The sequence below is a fragment of the Oncorhynchus kisutch genome, linkage group LG8 (assembly GCF_002021735.2).
Source record: "Oncorhynchus kisutch isolate 150728-3 linkage group LG8, Okis_V2, whole genome shotgun sequence".
Taxonomy (NCBI): Eukaryota; Metazoa; Chordata; class Actinopteri; order Salmoniformes; family Salmonidae; genus Oncorhynchus; species Oncorhynchus kisutch.
The window spans coordinates 78,246,152-78,266,365 of record NC_034181.2 but is presented as its reverse complement, the minus strand read 5'-3'; the positions used below and the strand labels follow the sequence as shown (position 1 = coordinate 78,266,365).

General features: G+C 42.6%; 1 protein-coding gene across 1 annotated transcript in view; it reads right to left on the bottom strand.

Moving 5' to 3' along the window:
* LOC109881087 (protein unc-13 homolog C) overlaps positions 1-20,214 on the bottom strand; it is a 222,597-nt gene that overhangs the window by 113,821 nt on the left and 88,562 nt on the right. The window contains exons 16-17 of the mRNA XM_031829463.1: positions 15,928-16,017; positions 9,412-9,540 (exon numbers count right to left, since the gene is read on the bottom strand). Of these exons, the coding sequence (XP_031685323.1) occupies positions 9,412-9,540; positions 15,928-16,017 (219 nt within the window). The remainder of the gene's footprint in view (positions 1-9,411; positions 9,541-15,927; positions 16,018-20,214) is intronic.

Genomic DNA, 20,214 nt, shown 5'->3' with positions numbered 1-20,214 from the left:
CAGTTAAGAACACATTTTTATTTTCAATGACGCCCAAGGAACAGCTTTCAGGTAATCAGCATTGAGGGCTTGAACCACCACTATACAGGCATATAGGTATATCATCTAATAGTCTGTAGACCAGTGCAGGTATATGATCTAATAGTCTGTAGACTAGTGCTGGTATATCATCTAATAGTCTGTAGACCAGTCCTGGTAAAGTATATGATCTGATAGTTGTCTGTAGACCAGTCCCGGTACAGTATATGAGTTGATAGTCGTCTGTAGACCAGTCCTGGTACAGTATATGAGTTGATAGTCATCTGTAGACCAGTCCTGGTACAGTACATGATCTGATAGTTGTCTGTAGACCAGTCCTGGTACAGTATATGAGTTGATAGATGTCTGTAGACCAGTCCTGGTACAATACATGATCTGATAGTTGTCTGTAGACCAGTCCTGGTACAGTATATGAGCTATATCATCTAATAGTCTGTAGACCAGTGCAGGTATATGATCTAATAGTCTGTAGACTAGTGCTGGTATATCATCTAATAGTCTGTAGACCAGTCCTGGTACAGTATATGAGTTGATAGTCGTCTTTAGACCAGTCCTGGTACAGTATATGATCTGATAGTTGTCTGTAGACCAGTCCTGGTACAGTATATGAGTTGATAGTCGGCTGTAGACCAGTCCTGGTACAGTATATGATCTGATAGTTATCTGTAGACCAGTCCTGGTACAGTATATGAGTTGATAGTCGTCTGTAGACCAGTCCTGGTACAGTATAAGAGTTGATAGTTGTCTGTAGACCAGTCCTGGTACAGTATATGAGTTGATAGTTGTCTGTAGACCAGTCCTGGTACAGTATATGATCTGATAGTTGTCTGTAGACCAGTCCTGGTACAATACATGATCTGATAGTCGTCTGTAGACCAGTCCTGGTATAGTGATGGACTAGTGATAGTTCTAGTACAGGAAGGAGTACAGTAGAGTTGTAGCTCCCTGTAACAGTACTGCTGTATTATTGGAGCTGATTAATGTTTCTCTGTCGATGGGAGATATGGTTAGAATCAGACTCAATTGTCTGGACATTCTGTTCACACCAACACATTTCCTCTCTTATCTTAATGACTTTACAGATAGATAACCAACTGCTCACAGTGTGTGTTTGTATTGCACGCTCAAGCACAAACACACCCGAGCGTACCTCTGGTCAACATGAAAAGTCGTTTTGATTAATATAATAGGGTGTGTTAAAATGAAGCCTGTCCCTGGCAGCTCTGAAATAATATGGCTTCAATTATTCAACAACCTGCAGTGTAGCGTGTGTGTGTGTGTGTGTTTGTTTGCTTGCTTGCTTTTATGTATTCTAGATGTATCCCATTCTAATATTTCTACTTCTGTACATTATATTTTAGTTATACTGTTTATACACACCACATATTTATATACTGGATTCTTGACATAGCTTGTGCCCGTGTTTGTGTATGTCTGTGTGTGTTTGTTCTGTGTGTATTTGGTGTGTGTGTGTGTAATGACTAGGGGGAGAGCTCGCTTAAAACCGGTTAAGCGTAAACTCCCTGATTTTGGGGACTTTCGTTATTAGTTAATTGTTTTATCAAGGTAGTGTGCTAATAAATCAGCCTCTGTTAAGCCCATTTAGGACAGTTTTGGCTGATAGCCATGTTTCCCAGCTTAAAATGAGTTTGCCTCACTAGACTCTGGGGTTTCGGATTAGACTCGGGGCTCCCGAGTGTCGCAGCGGTCTAAGGCACTGCATCTCAGTGCTAGAGGCATCACTACAGACCCTGGTTCGATCCCGGGCTGTATCACAACTGATCGGGAGTCCCATAGGGCGGTGCACAATTGTCCCAGCGTCATCCGGGTTAGGGGAGGGTTTGGCTGGGGTTGGCTGTCATTGTTAAGTAAGAGTTTGTTCTTAACTGACTTGCCTGGTTAAATGGGAAGTCCTGCTTACACTTTTATTCGCTGCTCGGACTGACAGTCAATTTCTGCCGGAAGAACACGTCATATGCCGCATAGCGTTGGAAAGCTAAGAACCTTAAAATGACGCCGAAGAGGATGGCTGATGTTTTTCATGCCTGTAACCAATTGTGCTATTTGTTCTTTTTTTTTGCATTGTTTTAAACTTTTTTTTAAAACTTATTTTGTACATAATGTTGCTGCTACCATCTCTTATGACCAAAAATAACTTATGGACATCAGAACTGGGATTACTCACCACGAACTGGAAGAAGCTTTTCCTTTCACGAGTCTGATGAGAAAGAAATACTGCTCTCCCGGGAACAGGCCCAGATCCCCGTCATTTGCGTGAAGAAAAGACGGAGGAAAAGAGGCGGCGAGCGAGTAAACTCCCACTGTCATCAATTCTACTTGTTAATATGCCATCGTTGGATAATAAAATTGATGTTCTACGATTGCGATTATTCTACCAAAGGCACATTAAAAACTGTAATATCTTATGTTTCCCCCGAGTCGTGGCTGAACGACGACACGGATAATATAGAGCAGGAGGGATTTTCAATCGACCGGCAGAACAGAGAAGCTACGTCTGGTAAGATGAGGGGTGGGGGTGTGTGTATTTTTGTCAATAACAGCTGGTGTTGATGTCTAATATTAAAGAAGTGTCGAGGTATTGGTCACCTGAGGCAGAGTACCTTATGATAAGCTGTAGACCACACTATCTACCAAGAGAGTTCTCATCTATATTATTCAGAGCCATCTATTTACCACCACAGACCGATGCTGGCACTAAGACCGCACTCAAGCAACTCTAAGAAAATGCTCACCCAGAAGCGGCGCTCCTAGTGGCCGGGGACTTTAATGCAGGCCAACTTAAATCAGTTTTACCACATGTTTTACCAGCATGTCACATGTGCAACCAGAGGAAAAAAAACTGTGTGTGTGTGTGTGTGTGTGTGTGTGTGTGTGAGTGAGAGAAGCATTTTAACCACCCTCTCTCCCAGTGCAATGTGTGTGCAGAGGGGCTGCAGTGGTCTGTCTTACTGTAGAGCTATGAATAATGAAACAGAACTCTATGCAAAATGAAACAGGATCCTCTATGCAAAGTATTCCCAGTGTGTGTGGTCCTGCAAGTGCATGGGTGTTTGTGTACTATATACCGTTGTGTGAAGGGCATTGATGAAGGTTGTGTATTACCAATGCATCTCCCTGCTCATCTATATTCATAATGTCAAACAACACAGTGTTAGAGGTGGTAAAATGGCAGATATATTGTACATCCATCATAACGCTGAGGGTTAACCTACCGCCCTCTGAGAATACCTGCCTTTAGCAGTACAGGCTTTCCTTGGTCTGTGGGACAACATGTATACTCAATGCTGTAATCCATTCATTTAAGTTCACATTTAAATGAACAGGTCTCTCTGGTAGAATAGATTTCAACTCAATGAGGATCACCTCATTGGGTCCCTTGTAGCTCAGTTGGTAGAGCATGGTGCTTGCCAGGGTTGTGGGTTCAACTCCCATGGTGGGCTAATATAAAAATGCATGCACTCACTACTGTAAGTCACTCTGGATAAGAGTGTCTGCCAAATGACTAATAAAAAAACCTGTGTAAATAAAGGTTATATATGTGTGTTAAAGCTGAGGTCTGCCCTTACTGAGATCTGCCTTTCATCATACTGCCTTCTTTGGGTTGGGGTCAAACACCAGTGGAGGCCAACATGTTAATCTAAACTTCTCTTAAAAGATCTGCCTTTGATCATACTGCCTTCTTTGGGTTGGAGGATTAACCACCAGCAGAGGTCAACATAGTGAATATAAACAGCTCAGCGTTCAGCACCATGTTGCCCACGAAGCTCATCACTAAGCTATTTTATGATTATTGTGTCTAGCACTAGCAGTACATCCTTGAAGAAAAGCTGAATAAACCAACTAAGTGATATTGGCAAGAGCAGTGTGTGGGTCTTTCTTTTCTTCAAGAACTTCATTGAATTATTCCCAAGCACCTACAACAAGCCGACTCAAAGTGCTTTTCCTATTTTCAATCAGGAAGCATTGGGTTTCGTGACTGGCTCTGTAACCCCTCTCTTCAATGGAAAGATAGTGTAAAGATACTGAAAAGATACATACTGTCTTTCTTTGGGCTGCGGGACTAGCACAGACCAAAATGTATATTCCTAACAAGTGTTATTTAATATATCACTTAAATGTAAGCATATCTATTAAAGTGGACAGGGGTAAGGACCAGTACACCCTTGACAAAGCACTGAGTCGAAACAGTTTCTATTCGTGATACCTGGCTCTGTAAACTCAATCAAGTTTTATCTTCTCTGTGTGTTCTCTCTCCTTTGTGAAGGATTATGGGTCTACATACATTGTTTGAGATTGAAGCCCCTCTCAAACATCTGATCCCTCTACTTCGACTAATTTGATATTTGGGGACATAGGGTAACTAAATCACCAGCACTATAGTAGCATGCTAATCATACACTCTATATTCACAAGAATCCCTTCCTCTAGGGCGAATCTCAAATCACTTTCCCCCCTGTAGTGCATAACTTTGACCAGAGCCGTATAGGGCTGCCTGCCACACTATGGTGCACTGCACAGGGCATATGAGCGTGTGATTTTGTTTCACCAGTGTGTAACCAACGGGGAATATCAGTACTGATTCCAGGAGAACTAGCAGTACTGTACCAACCATGATCAGTACTCCAAACTGGGATGACCGTTTTACCAGCAACAAACCAGTTCAAATGGCACCCCATATACTCATATAGTGCAATACTAAAAGAGGTACTGGTACTAAAAGTAGAGCACTATATAAGGAATAGGGTGCCATTTGGGACACACATTAACTCTCTCAGACGCTGTATCACTCATCTGGATGGCAATCACAGGCCAACAGTTTGTTTACACATCTGGACAAACAGACAGAGAATCAACACAGTAGGAAACAGTTCAAACACCTAAAGGAGACAATAACAGACATGGGGACTGACATCCCTTATATCCAATAAGCAAAAACAACCAATTTGTTGACTGGCTCACCGGAGCGAGATGGGATTATTTGTTTCGGATTTTACCCTTTTTTTTCCGATCTTGTCTCATTGCTGCAATTCCCCAATGGACTCGGGAGAGGCGAAGGTCGAGTCATGCGTCCATCCAAACCATGTCCCGCCAATCCACAATAAGCTAAGTAAAGCACCCCCCCAGCCAAGCCTCCCATAACCCAGACTACACTGGGCCAATTGTGCACCTCCCAATGGGACACCCGGTCATGGCTGGTTGTGACACAGCCTGGGATCAAACCCGGGTCTGTAGTGACACTTCAAGCACTGCATTGCAGTGCCTAAGACCGCTGCACCACTCGGGAGACCTGCTAGATGGGATTCTAACCAGTAACCCTCTGACTAGATCACTGATTATATTTAAGTGTATAAATTAAATTAAACTGGAGCCAAGAGGAATTTTAACCAGTAACCCCTTGATTTGGCCTTAGCGCATCCGATCAGCTACACATGTGATAAGACTATCAGTGTGTGTGTGTGTGTGGTATGACTATACATGAGACTCAAGGTGTGTTGTAACAGACAGGCAGACAGAGAAACACATCCGATCAGCTACACATGTGATAAGACTATCAGTGTGTGTGTGTGTAGTATGACTATACATGAGACTCATGGTGTGTTGTAACAGACAGGCAGACAGAGAAACACATCCATGCTAATGTGGTGTCCTCACAGTGCTGAACATACACTTCAGTTCAACAGTTAATAAACCCTAATAATACACACTACACAGCCTGGTCTGTACTGCTATCAATTGGCCATAATGTGTGTGTATATATGTATGTGTGTGTGTGTGTGTGTGTGTGTGTGTGTGTGTGTGTGTGTGTGTGTGTGTGTGTGTGTGTGTGTGTGTTTATGTTTGAGTGAGTGAGTGATTGTGTGTGTGTGTGAGTGAGTGATTGTGTGTGTGTGAGTGAGTGAGTGTGTGTGAGAGAGAAAAAATGCATATCATTTTAGAGAGCTGTGTGTGTGTGTGTGTGTGTGTGTGTGGTCATGTACAGAGATATGCAGTACTGGGCATCTCTCCTCCTTCCTCCACAGTGACTGAATTCCAATGGAGAGAATTTAGACCTAGATGACTCTCTCTTTCTTCACCTGCTCGGCTTCCTTCCTTCACTGCTCTCTTTTTAAATCCCTCCATCTCTGCCAGGCTTTACGGGAATGTTTAAGCTCTCCCTCCTTCCTCTCCCTGATCCCTCCATGCCTTCTCTCCCTCCCTTCCCCACTCCCTCCTTCCATTTATCTCTCCCTCCCATGCAGAGTGCTTTGTTACATAATCAGCCTCTGGTTGGACGGTGGTATTTCCAGTGAGAGAACGAGGGCAGGCAAGACAACACAATGTTCGTCTTTTATGGGAAATATCCACAGTGGCACAAAGGCAGGCTGTAATATTATGATATAGTCATCTACCACCCTGAGGTTAGCTCCAGGAGAGAACATGTGTGTGTGTTGATGTTGTGGTGACTAGTGTGTTGATGGAGAGTGTGTCCTGTCTGTAAGTGTGTGTGTGTGTGTGTGTGTGTGTGTGTGCCTGTGTGTGTGTTCATGGAGTAGGTGTCTGGTCTATAAGTGTGTGTGTGTGTGTGTGTGTGTGTGTGTGTGTGTGTGTGTGTGTGTGTGTGTGTGTGTGTGTGTGTGTGTGTGTGTGTGTGTTGATGGAGTAGGTTTCTGGTCTATAAGTGTGTGTGTGTGTTGATGGAGTGTGTGACTCGTTTGTGAGTGTGTTAGACTGAGTTGTAATTAGTGGCTGTATCTATCTCTCTGCTGGGTAATTGCTAAAAAACCCTCAGGCTGTTTCTACAAAGGAAGATTATTATTCAACTTCTACAGTTATAAACTCCTTGTTATAGACCAGCAGGACATTACCTCACTGTTGCAGAACTTGCCTTTTACAGAACAGATACATGACTGTTACAGACCTGAAGGACATTATCTCTCTGTTAGACAGAACACACTAACTCCTGTAGTGCACCTTAGGACTGACAGAGGGCCGATATAGGAATGATATAAAATTAATATAGGACTGAGTGTACAAAACATTAGGAATACCTGTTCCTTCGATGACATAGACTGACCAGGTGAATCCAGGTGAAAGCTATGATCCCTTATTGATTTCACCTGTTAAATCCACTTTGATCAGTGTAGATGAAGGGGAGGAGACAGATTAAATTAGGATTTTTAAGCCTTGAGACAATTGAGACATGTATTGTGTCTGTGTGCCATTCAGAGGGTGAATGGGCAAGACAAAAGATTGAAGTGCCTTTGAACCAGGCTGCATCACATACAGGCGTGATTGTGTGTCCCATAGGGCAGCACACCATTGGCCCAGCGTCGTCCGGGTTTGGCCAGGGTAGGCCATCATTGTAAATACAATTTATTAAAAATACATTGAATGGTAGTAGGTGCCAGGTGCACAGGTTTGTGTCAAGAACTGCAATGCTGCAGTTTTTTTTTCATGCTCAACAGTTTCCCATGTCTATCAAGAATGGTCCACCACCCATCCGGCCAACTTGACACGAATGTGGGAAACATTGGATTCAACATAGGCCAGCACCACTGTGGAACACTTTCGACACTTTGTAGAGTCCATGCACCAAAGAATTGAGGCTGTTCTGAGGGCAAAAGGGGGTGGTGCAACTCAATACTAAGAAGGTGTTCCTAATGCTTTGTACACTCAGCATATATAGCACAGATATAGGATTTAACATGGTACTGATATATGATTTAACATAGGACTGATATAGGTTTTAATATAGGTCTGATATAGGGTTTAATATAGGGGTGATAAAGTGTTTAATATAGGGGTGATAAAGTGTTTAATATAGGGGTGATAAAGCATTTAATATAGGGGTGATATAGGAGTGATATAGATTTTAATATGGAAGTGATATAGGATGTAATATAGGAGTGATAAAGAGTTTAATATACAGTGGGGAGAACAAGTATTTGATACACTGCCGATTTTGCAGGTTTTCCTACTTAAAAAGCATGTAGAGGTCTGTCATTTTTATCATAGGTACACTTCAACTGTGAGAGACGGAATCTACAAAAAAAATCCAGAAAATCACATTTTAAGTAATTCATTTGCATTTTATTGCATGACATAAGTATTTGATACATCAGAAAAGCAGAACTTAATATTTGGTACAGAAACCTTTGTTTGCAATTACAGAGATCATACGTTTCCTGTAGTTCTTGACCAGGTTTGCACACACTGCAGCAGGGATTTTGGCCCACTCCTCCATACAGACCTTCTCCAGATCCTTCAGGTTTCAGGGCTGTCGCTGGGCAATACGGACTTTCAGCTCCCTCCAAAGATTTTCTACTGGGTTCAGGTCTGGAGACTGGCGAGGCCACTCCAGGACCTTGAGCTGCTTCTTACGGAGTCACTCCTTAGTTGCCCTGGCTGTGTGTTTTGGGTCGTTGTCGTTGTCATGCTGGAAGACCCAGCCACGACCCATCTTCAATGCTCTTACTGAGGGAAGGAGGTTGTTGGCCAAGATCTCGCGATACATGGCCCCATCCATCCTCCTCTTAATGCGGTGCAGAAAAGCATCCCCAAAGAATGATGTTTCCACCTCCATGCTTCACGGTTGGGATGGTGTTCTTGGGGTTGTACTCATCCTTCTTCCTCCAAACACGGCGAGTGGAGTTTAGACCAAAAAGCTCTATTTTTGTCTCATCAGACCACATGACCTTGTCCCATTCCTCCTCTTGATCATCCAGATGGTTATTGGCAAACTTCAGACGGGCCTGGACATGTGCTGGCTTGAGCAGGGGGACCTTGCGTGCGCTGAAGGATTTTAATCCATGACGGCGTAGTGTGTTACTAATGGTTTTCTTTGAGACTGTGGTCCCAGCTCTCTTCAGGTCATTGACCAGGTCCTGCCGTGTTGATGATCAAATACTTATGTCATGCGAAAAATGCAAATTAATGACTTAAAAATCATACAATGAGATTTTATGGATTTCTGTTTTAGATTCCGTCTCTCACAGTTGAATTGTACCTATGATAAAAAAAAATACAAACCTCTACATGCTTTGTAAGTAGGAAAACCTGCAAAATCGGCAGTGTATCAAACACTTGTTCTCCCCACTGTAGGTCTGATATAGGGTTTAATATAGGACTGATGTAGGGTTTAATATAGGAGTGATAAAGGGTTTAATATAGGGTGATATAGTGATTAACATAGGGGTGTAATAGGATTTAATATAGGACTGATGTAGGGTTTAATATAGGGTGATATAGGGATTAAAATAGGCGTGGTAAAGGGTTTAATATAGGGCTGATATAGGGTTTAATATAGGGGATATAGGGTTTAATATAGGGTGATATAGGGATTAATATAGGGTGATATAGTGTCTGTTTTACCTGGTCTAGTAGCTGGTTGTAGAGTTCATGACAGTTGTCAAAGATGTATTTGTATGTTGAGTCCAGACAGGCTCTGACACAGTCCTTCACCACCATACTGGCTCTGGGAGGACTCTGTAGCTCCTGTACCTGTAATACAGATAGGAACAAAGTCAAAACACACACACACACACACACACACATACACACACACACCCACACACACACACACACACACACACACACACACACACACACACACACACACACACACACACACACACACACACACACACACACACACACACACACACACACACACACACACACACACACACACACTTTAAAGTTGTACCTTTAGAATGGTGAATAATAAGGAATACATAGACCTCTATCCGTGATTCTGTGAAACCTACTGTATACTGTCTGTGTGTTCAGGAGAACTTGTGTGCGTGTGTGTGTGATTCAGAGGGGTTGGGTTACACACTTCGGCTGAATGCATTCAGTTGTGCAATTGACTAGGTATCCCCTTTCCCTTTCCCTTAATGTGCAGGGTGGCTGGAAGTGGGAGTGAAAGCGTCTGTAACAGAAAGTGACAATTCTCATTCCTCCCCCCACGTCATCTCCCCTTCAGCTGACATCTTAGTTACGCCTGGCCGCTCCATTCTGTGTACATCCGCCCCACACCACAACACAGCCTTCCTGAGTGGGAGTGGGAGTCCACCGGTGTCTTTGTGTGTGTGTTTGTGTGTGTGTTGACCGGTTTTTGTGTGTGTGTGTGTGGGGGTGCATGCATGTGTTTGTGCCTGTGTGTATGAAGCACAGCAATGGGCTGTTTTTAAACCTAGATAAATCAGCGTGTAGGCTGGGAACTGGGGGAGAGGATTACAGGGTGGGGATTGCACTGGGAGAGAGGGTGGTTAAAATGCTTCTCTCACTCACACACACACACACACACACACACACACACACGTGTCACTTAGAGAATCAACAGAGTGTGTAACATCAGGAATCAGTATGGATAATTGTCACTAGTATGGAGGAACATAAGTCAGTCTATATGACTCAGACAGACATATCTTATAGCATATTTGCTGCTGCTTCCTGCTCAGATGGATCTACAGAAAGAATAGAATAATCAGTGTTTCTGCTTAGTGTGTGAGGGTGAGTGTGTGTATACATATACAGTGCCTTGCGAAAGTATTCGGCCCCCTTGAACTTTGCGACCTTTTGCCACATTTCAGGCTTCAAACATAAAGATATAAAACTGTATTTTTTTGTGAAGAATCAACAACAAGTGGGACACAATCATGAAGTGGAACGACATTTATTGGATATTTCAAACTTTTTTAACAAATCAAAAACTGAAAGATTGGGCGTGCAAAATTATTCAGCCCCCTTAAGTTAATACTTTGTAGCGCCACCTTTTGCTGCGATTACAGCTGTAAGTCGCTTGGGGCATGTCTCTATCAGTTTTGCACATCGAGAGACTGAAATGTTTTCCCATTCCTCCTTGCAAAACAGCTCGAGCTCAGTGAGGTTGGATGGAGAGCATTTGTGAACAGCAGTTTTCAGTTCTTTCCACAGATTCTCGATTGGATTCAGGTCTGGACTTTGACTTGGCCATTCTAACACCTGGATATGTTTGTAGATTTTGCTTTATGTTTTGGATCAGATTTTGCTTTATGTTTTGGATCATTGTCTTGTTGGAAGACAAATCTCCGTCCCAGTCTCAGGTCTTTTGCAGACTCCATCAGGTTTTCTTCCAGAATGGTCCTGTATTTGGCTCCATCCATCTTCCCATCAATTTGAACCATCTTCCCTGTCCCTGCTGAAGAAAAGCAGGCCCAAACCATGATGCTGCCACCACCATGTTTGACAGTGGGGATGTTGTGTTCAGGGTGATGAGCTGTGTTGCTTTTATGCCAAACATAACGTTTTGCATTGTTGCCAAAAAGTTCAATTTTGGTTTCATCTGACCAGAGCACCTTCTTCCACATGTTTGGTGTGTCTCCCAGGTGGCTTGTGGCAAACTTTAAACGACACTTTTTATGGATATCTTTAAGAAATGGCTTTCTTCTTGCCACTCTTCCATAAAGGCCAGATTTGTGAAATATACGACTGATTGTTGTCCTATGGAAAGAGTCTCCCACCTCAGCTGTAGATCTCTGCAGTTCATCCAGAGTGATCATAGGCCTCTTGGCTGCATCTCTGATCAGTCTTCTCCTTGTATGAGCTGAAAGTTTAGAGGGACGGCCAGGTCTTGGTAGATTTGCAGTGGTCTGATACTCCTTCCATTTCAATATTATCGCTTGCACAGTGCTCCTTGGGATGTTTAAAGCTTGGGAAATCTTTTTGTATCCAAATCCAGCTTTAAACTTCTTCACAACAGTATCTCGGACCTGCCTGGTGTGTTCCTTGTTCTTCATGATGCTCTCTGCGCTTTTAACGGACCTCTGAGACTATCACAATGCAGGTGCATTTATACGGAGACTTGATTACACACAGGTGGATTGTATTTATCATCATTAGTCATTTAGGTCAACATTGGATCATTCAGAGATCCTCACTGAACTTCTGGAGAGAGTTTGCTGCACTGAAAGTAAAGGGGCTGAATAATTTTGCACGCCCAATTTTTCAGTTTTTGATTTGTTAAAAAAGTTTGAAATATCCAATAAATGTCGTTCCACTTCATGATTGTGTCCCACTTGTTGTTGATTCTTCACACAAAAATATAGTTTTATATCTTTATGTTTGAAGCCTGAAATGTGGCAAAAGGTCGCAAAGTTCAAGGGGGCCGAATACTTTCGCAAGGCACTGTATATGTATATATATACTGTATATATATATGTGTGTGTGTGTGTGTGTGTGTGTATGTGTGTGTGTGTGTGTGTGTATACAGTTGAAGTCAAAAGTTTACATACACCTCAGCCAAATACATTTCAACTCAGTTTTGCACAATTCCTGACATTTAATCCTAATAAAAATTCCCTATCTTAGGTCAGTTAGGGTCACCACTTTATTTTAAGAATGTGAAATATCAGAATAATAGTAGAGAGAATTATTTATTTCAGCTTTTATTTCTTTCATCACATTCCCAGTTGGTCAGAAGTTTAAAAACACTCAATTAGTATTTGGCAGCATTGCCTTAAAATTGTTTTACTTGGTCAAACGTTTCAGGTAGCCTGTGTGAATTTTGGCCCATTCCTCCTGACAGAGCTGGTGTAAATGAGTCAGGTTTGTAGGCCTCCTTGCTCGTACACTCTTTTTCAGGTCTGCCCACAAATTTTCTATGGGATTGAGGTCAGGGCTTTGTGATGGCCACTCCATTACCTTGACCTTGTTGTCCTGAAGCCAACTTTGGAAGTATGCTTGGGGTCATTGTCCATTTGGAAGACCCATATAGCAACCAAGCTTTAACTGATGTCTTGAGATGTTGCTTCAATATATCCACATAATTTTCCCCTCCTCATGATGCCATCTATTTTGTGAAGTGCACCAGTCCCTCCTGCAGCAAAGCAACCCCACAACATGATGCTGCCAACCCCGTGCTTCGAGGTTGGGATGGTGTTCTTCGGCTTGCAAGCATCCCCCTTTTTCCTCCAAACATAACAATGGTCATTATGGCCAAAGTTCTATTTTTGTTTCATCAGACCAGGGGACATTCGACCAAAAAGTATGATCTTTGTCCCCATGTGCAATTGCAAACCATAGTGGCTTTTATGGCATTTTTTGAGCAGTGGCTTCTTCCTTGCTGAGCGGCCTTTCAGGTTATGTCGATATAGGACTCGTTTTACTGTGGACATACTTTTGTACCTGTTCCCTCCAGCATCTTCACAAGGTCCTAAGCTGTTGTTCTTGGATTGATTTGCACTTTTCACACCAAAGTACTTTCATCTCTAAGAGACAGAACATGTCTCCTTCCTGAGCAGTATGACGGCTGCGTGGTCCCATGGTGTTTATACTTGTGTACTATTGTTTGTACAGATGAACATGGTCCCATGGTGTTTATACTTGCATACTATTGTTTGTACAGTTGAACATGGTACTTTCAGGCGTTTGGAAATTGCTCCCAATGATGAGGAGGTCTACACATTATTTTCTGAGGTCTTGGTTGATTTATTTTGATTTTCCCATGATGTCAAGCAAAGAGGCACTGAGTTTGAAGGTAGGCCTTGAAATACATCCACAGGTACACCTCCAATTGACTAAAATTATTATCAGAAGCTTCTAAAGCCATGACATAATTTTCTGGAATTTTCCAAGCTGTTTAAAGGCAGTCAACTTAATGTATGTAAACTTCTGACCCACTGGAATTGTGATACAGTGAATTACAATTGTTGGGAAAATTAATTGTGTCATGCACAAAGTAGATGTCCTAACCGACTTGCCAAAACTATAGTTTGTTAACAAGACATTTGTGGAGTGGTTGAAAAATGAGTTTTAATGACTCCAACCTAAGTGTATGTAAACTTCTGACTTCAACTGTATGTATACATACATACATACATACATACATACATACATACATACATACATACATACATACATACATACATACATACATACAGTGGGGCCAAAAAGTATTTAGTCAGCCACCAATTGTGCTGTTCTCCCACTTAAAAATATGAGAGAGGCATGTAATTTTCATCATAGGTACACTTCAACTATGACAGACAAAATGAGAAAAATCACAGAAAATCACATTGTAGGATTTTTTATGAATTTATTTGCAAATTATGGTGGAAAATAAGTATTTGGTCACCTACAAACAAGCACGATTTCTGGCTCTCACAGACCTGTAACTTCTTCTTTAAGAGGCTCCTCTGTCCTCCACTCGTTACCTGTTTTAATGGCACCTGTTTGAACTTGTTATCAGTATAAAAGACACCTGTCCACAACCTCAAACAGTCACACTCCAAACTCCACTATGGCCAAGACCAAAGAGCCGTCAAAGGACACCAGAAACAAAACTGTAGACCTGCACAAGGCTGGGAAGACTGAATCTGCAATAGGTAAGCAGCTTGGTTTGAAGATATCAACTGTCGGACCAATTATTAGGAAATGGAAGACATACAAGACCACTGATATTCTCCCTCGATCTGGGGCTCCACGCAAGATCTCACCCCTCATCTCACAAGAACGGTGAGCAAAAATCACAGAACCACACGGGGTGACCTAGTGAATGACCTGCAGAGAGCTGGGACCAAAGTAACAAAGCCTACCATCAGTAACACACTACGCCGCCAGGGACTCAAATCCTGCAGTGCCAGACGTGCCCCCTGCTTAAGCCAGTACATGTCCAGGCCCGTCTGAAGTTTGCTAGAGAGCATTTGGATGATCCAGACGAAGATTGGGAGAATGTCCTATGGTCAGATGAAACCAAAATATAACTTTTTGGTAAAAACTCAACTCGTCGTGTTTGGAGGACAAAGAATGCTGAGTTGCATCCAAAGAACACCATACCTACTGTGAAGCATGGGGGTGGAAACATCATGCTTTGAGGCTGTTTTTCTGCAAAGGGACCAGGATGACTGAATGGGGCCATGTATCGTGAGATTTTGAGTGAAAACCTCCTTCCATCAGCAAGGGCATTGAAGATGAAACGTGGCTGGGTCTTTCAGCATGACAATGATCCCAAACACACCGCCCGGGCAATGAAGGAGTGGCTTTGTAAGAAGCATTTCAAGGTCCTGGAGTGGCCTAGCCAGTCTCCAGATCTCAACCCCATAGAAAATATTTGGAGGGAGTTGAAAGTCCGTGTTGCCCAGCAACAGCCCCAAAACATCACTGCTCTAGAGGAGATCTGCATGGAGGAATGGGCCAAAATACCAGCAACAGTGTGTGAAAACCTTGTGAAGACTTACAGAAAACATTTGACCTCTGTCATTGCCAACAAAGGGTATATAACAAAGTATTGAGATAAACTTTTGTTATTGACCAAATACTTATTTTCCACCATCATTTGCAAATAAATTCATTAAAAATCCTACAATGTGATTTTCTGTATTTTCTTCTCTCATTTTGTCTGTCATAGTTGAAGTGTACCGATGATGAAAATTACAGGCCTCTCTCATCTTTTTAAGTGGGAGAACTTGCACAATTGGTGGCTGACTAAATACTTTTTTGCCCCACTGTACATACATACACATATACATACATACGTATATATACGTATATATATATATATATGTGCGCGTGTGTGTTGTGTGGGAGGCCTGTTTATAACCATAATCAGTATTGACTATCACTGTAAAGCTAAGCAGTAAATGTACCAATACGCTACTTAATTGATAGGCATGCTTCTACTACAATAAACTGTGAGTGTCTCTCACACACACACACACACACACACACACACACACACACACACACACACACACACACACACACACACACACGCGCACACACACACACACACATACACACACACACACACACACACACACACACACACACACACACACACACACACACACACACACACACACACACACACACACACACACACACACACACACACACACACACACATACCTTCATCCTGAAGAAGGTGATGCTGGTGAGAAGGTCCACAGTAGACTTCAGGTCCTGGAGACGCTCTGGGTTACCAGCTGGGAAATTATCCTGCAGGAGAAAATAATGAAGAGATTGGTTCCCTTCTCATTCTCCATCTCTCTACAGTTAAGGCTCTATTCAATCTGTATCACTGAAGTTACAGTTTTTTACAATCACTTTGACAATAATTTCAGAACCTTGTGGTCATTTTTCAAAACTCAAAACGGTCATAGGTCATGCCATCAGGTCTACAGACCTGATTTAGCTCATCAAGGAAGGTTACATTCGAACAGCGAATCATGTGGCTGCCTGCAACTCAATATATAGAGTATATAGAGTAGAGAGCTTTAGATGTTGTTCAACCAAACATTAGAACAGGCAAGATGAGTAATCTAAGCAACTTTGACTGTGGTATGATTGTTGATGCCACACATGGTGATTCCAGTATCTCAGAAACAGCTGTCCTCCTGGGATTTTTACGCACTACAGTCTCTAGAGTTTACAGAGAATGGTGCGATAAACAAAACACATTCAGTGAGCGACATTTCTGTGGGCAAAAACATCTTGTTAATGAGAGAGGTCAGAGGAGAATGTCCAGACTCATTCAAGCTAACAGAAAGGCAACAAATGCTCAAATAACAGCTGTTTAAAACAGTGGTGTGAAGAATGGCATCTCTTAACGTACAACACCATGAATAATTCAGGCTGTTGTGGAGGCAAAAGGGGGTCCTACCCAGTACTAGAAAGGTGTACCTAATAAAGTGTCCGAGTGTACAGTAATGTCAAATCTGAAAACATGGTCTGGAAAAGTGGTACATGGGACCATAGAAACAGTGTCTGATAAAGAATGATGATGAAATATTACAGGCATAGATAATGTAGTCTAATTGGTTCATATTCCACGGTAATTGATGGAAATGGATCTCGTTACCTCGAAACTTCCATGATCTAAACATGGAATATTGTTTGTCATTTTCCATAAAACTATGCATTAAGAGTAATGCAACAGTTACTTATCATTTTGAGCAGTTGTATCAATTGATAGTTAGATCATTGTAATGAAATGAATAGACAGTCATCTCAGATGTAATGTGTGAATTGCATTTTGAAATGGTAATACTTTGATGTTAAATTGTGTCATTTTGAACAGGTGATTTTAGTTTTGTGAGTTTTGTGTCTAGAGTTTTGAAAAATGACATCAAGGTTCCGAAATTAGTGCCAACGTGATTGTAAAAAACTAAGTGTTACAGCAGGATTGAAATTGGAAGGCAATGCTCTCGCGTTAACAGAGACTGTATTAAACGCTGCATATGTCGGCTCAATGGGGAATTACCTTTACATTTCTATCACGCATCCTGGAACGCTTCGTCCATACAGACTGAATAGAGCTCTGCATTTGTAATGAGCTTTTCATCTAAAAACAATCCCAAAGTGCTACAGTGTGTGTATTAGGATAATGAAACGAGGGTCATAGACAACAAGAAATAGCTATAAAAATCAGTTATTAACTAACTAACTAACACTAACCAACAGATTCACAAAGGGAAGCAGCAGCCAGTGGCAGTCTATTCCCCTCCTAGAAACATACAGCATTATAACTAGGTAGTGTACGGCCCTCAAGGTGGGATCAGGTGCTGAAGGCCACTCGTCTCACAACGCTGTATCCCACGCAGGCTCATAATTCATTCACACATTGATATTGATGATGGGACACATCTAGCCATCATCACTAAACGAGTTTGATGTCTGGTCTTTTAGAGTTAAAGCCCCATGGCCCTGTGTGATGGAAACCTCCCATTCATGCTCAGAGCAGCGTGACAGGAGAGCTTTCAACACACACGTGCACCCTGATAGGCTGAGAAAAGGTGCTTGGTGAACTATACATTACTGCCCCCCACCCTCCCTTCTCTTTACCACAGACTGGCACGCACACACACACACACACACACACACACACACACACACACACACACACACACACACACACACACACACACACACACACACACACACACACACACACACACACACACACACACACACACACACACACACACCTCCCAAGTAACTTTGAGACCAAACCTAATGAACTCTAACCCTAACCATTAGACCAATAACTGAGATTGTTATACTCAGTGTTTGACAGAGTCTAAAACGGGCCTGATAACTGTGTGCTCTGATCTGAGGAGGAACTGTTCTGATTTTTGTCTGCTCGGGGCTCAATAGGTTTTGCTGTACTGCCAGTGAGGGTTTAGAGTAGGCTGGTGAGGAAATGTCAGTGGATTCTTGACTGAGTCCGTTACATAAAGTCAACATTAACTCTAAATGAACAGAAGGGCCACATCCCAAAAAGCACCCTATTCCCTATTGGGTGCACTACTTTAGACCAGGACCCATAAGGCTCTCATCAAAAGTAGTGCACTACATAGGGAATATGGTGCAATTTGGGACGCACACAAACTCTCTGCCAATCACAAAAGTAACCCAGAATGATCATGGACTCAAAGTCCGTGTATGAAAGCATCAATTCCGCTCAGTCGAGAATCACCGACAAAACTCATTCACTAAACCATCATTCAACTGTGTATTGTGTTTGCAGCTTTATTGTCCTTACTAAGAACAACATCTTACATATCCACCCTAAAATAATATAGAATATCCATGCTCTAAAAAGACATCCCATATACAGTACCTCAACGTCTACCCTAAACAGACATCTTATACACCTCAACGTCTACCCTGAAACAACATCCTACCTAAACAGATATCCTATATCCCTCAGTATCTACCATAAACCATCACCATAGAAACGTAAATGAGCATTCCAGATTCCTCAGCCTCTACCATGTGTCACGTTGGTATGAAGATATTCGGGAGACAGGCGCAGGAATGCATAATAGTTTTTTTTATTTGACCCAAATTACGGCGTGCCATATAAAGGCACAGGGGCGAAGACAAAACAAACACTATACAAAAACACAGGGTTGAAACCCAAACAAAAGAGCGAGGAGTACCTCAAATAAATAACACACGTGCACAATGATTAACACACGGGACGAGACCCATAATCATCTGCGTAATCCACAATGGCACGAAAGCCAAAACACACAGCACAGGTACTCACACGCACTAACGGACATAGTAACAATAATGGACAGCCCAATGGAAACCAAAGGGCACACTTATACAAGTACTAATCAGTGGGAATAGGGAACAGGTGTCCGTAATGAAAGTTCCGGAGGGATCCGTGACAGTCCCCCCCCCCGATGCACAGCAGCGCAACGACTCCGGGCCTCGAGGAAGATCACAGGAACGCAGTGCGGGTTGATCAGGACCCGATGCAGCTGCCGAAGTTGGACCCGGAAGTTGTGGCGGCGGCGGACGGATCAGTAGCAGTGGCGTCAGATGGCCCAGTTGCAGCGGCAGCGGATGGACCAGTCGCAGCGTCATAGGACCGGCCATTCCTGCTGTCTCCCTTAATGGTCCATTATTCTGTCACATTGGTATGAAGAGATTCGGGAGACAGACGCAGGAATGCATAATAGTTTTTTTTTGTTGTACACAAATTACGGCGTGTAAAGGCACAGGGGCGAAGACCAAATCAAAATCCTATATCCCTCAGTTCACCCTAAATATACATATGCCTGAACGTCTACTCCAAATACACATCCTATATCCCTCAATGTCTACTTCAAGATGTAGCCTAAATAGACATCCTAGAAGTAGTGAATGGTAATGTATCACCATTACATGTATTTCATTCCAGCCATTCCAATGAGCCCCTCCTCCGACTTAAAGTGTCCACTGTCTGAAACAACACTCTGTATCCCTGAGCACCTGCTGTGAATCACTGACAGCAGAGCCGACAGGGGACATCACAGAGGGACAAATCAGCTGTTACACTGTGTCGCTGCACATTCTGACTCCCCTGACGAATACATTTAAAAAGAGTGGGCGATACTCTCTCTTCAGAGAAAAGCAAACTCAATCTGCTTCAGAATATCATTACGGAGAAATCCATACGCCAAGCGAGCGGAGAGACTGACTGGCCTGATCTGAATCTCATTACTGTACGACGACAAGGGGTGTGTGTGTTTGTGTGTCTGTGAATTGATGTGGGAGCGGCAGCAGTCAGAAACAATGTGACATTTCCTGACTGCTTTCAATCAGTGTGAATAACAGACACCAGCAATCTGAAAAGACAAGCACAGTGAAAAACCTGCCCCGCTCTCTGTCTTTACCTCTATAATCACGCAGTGAAAACCT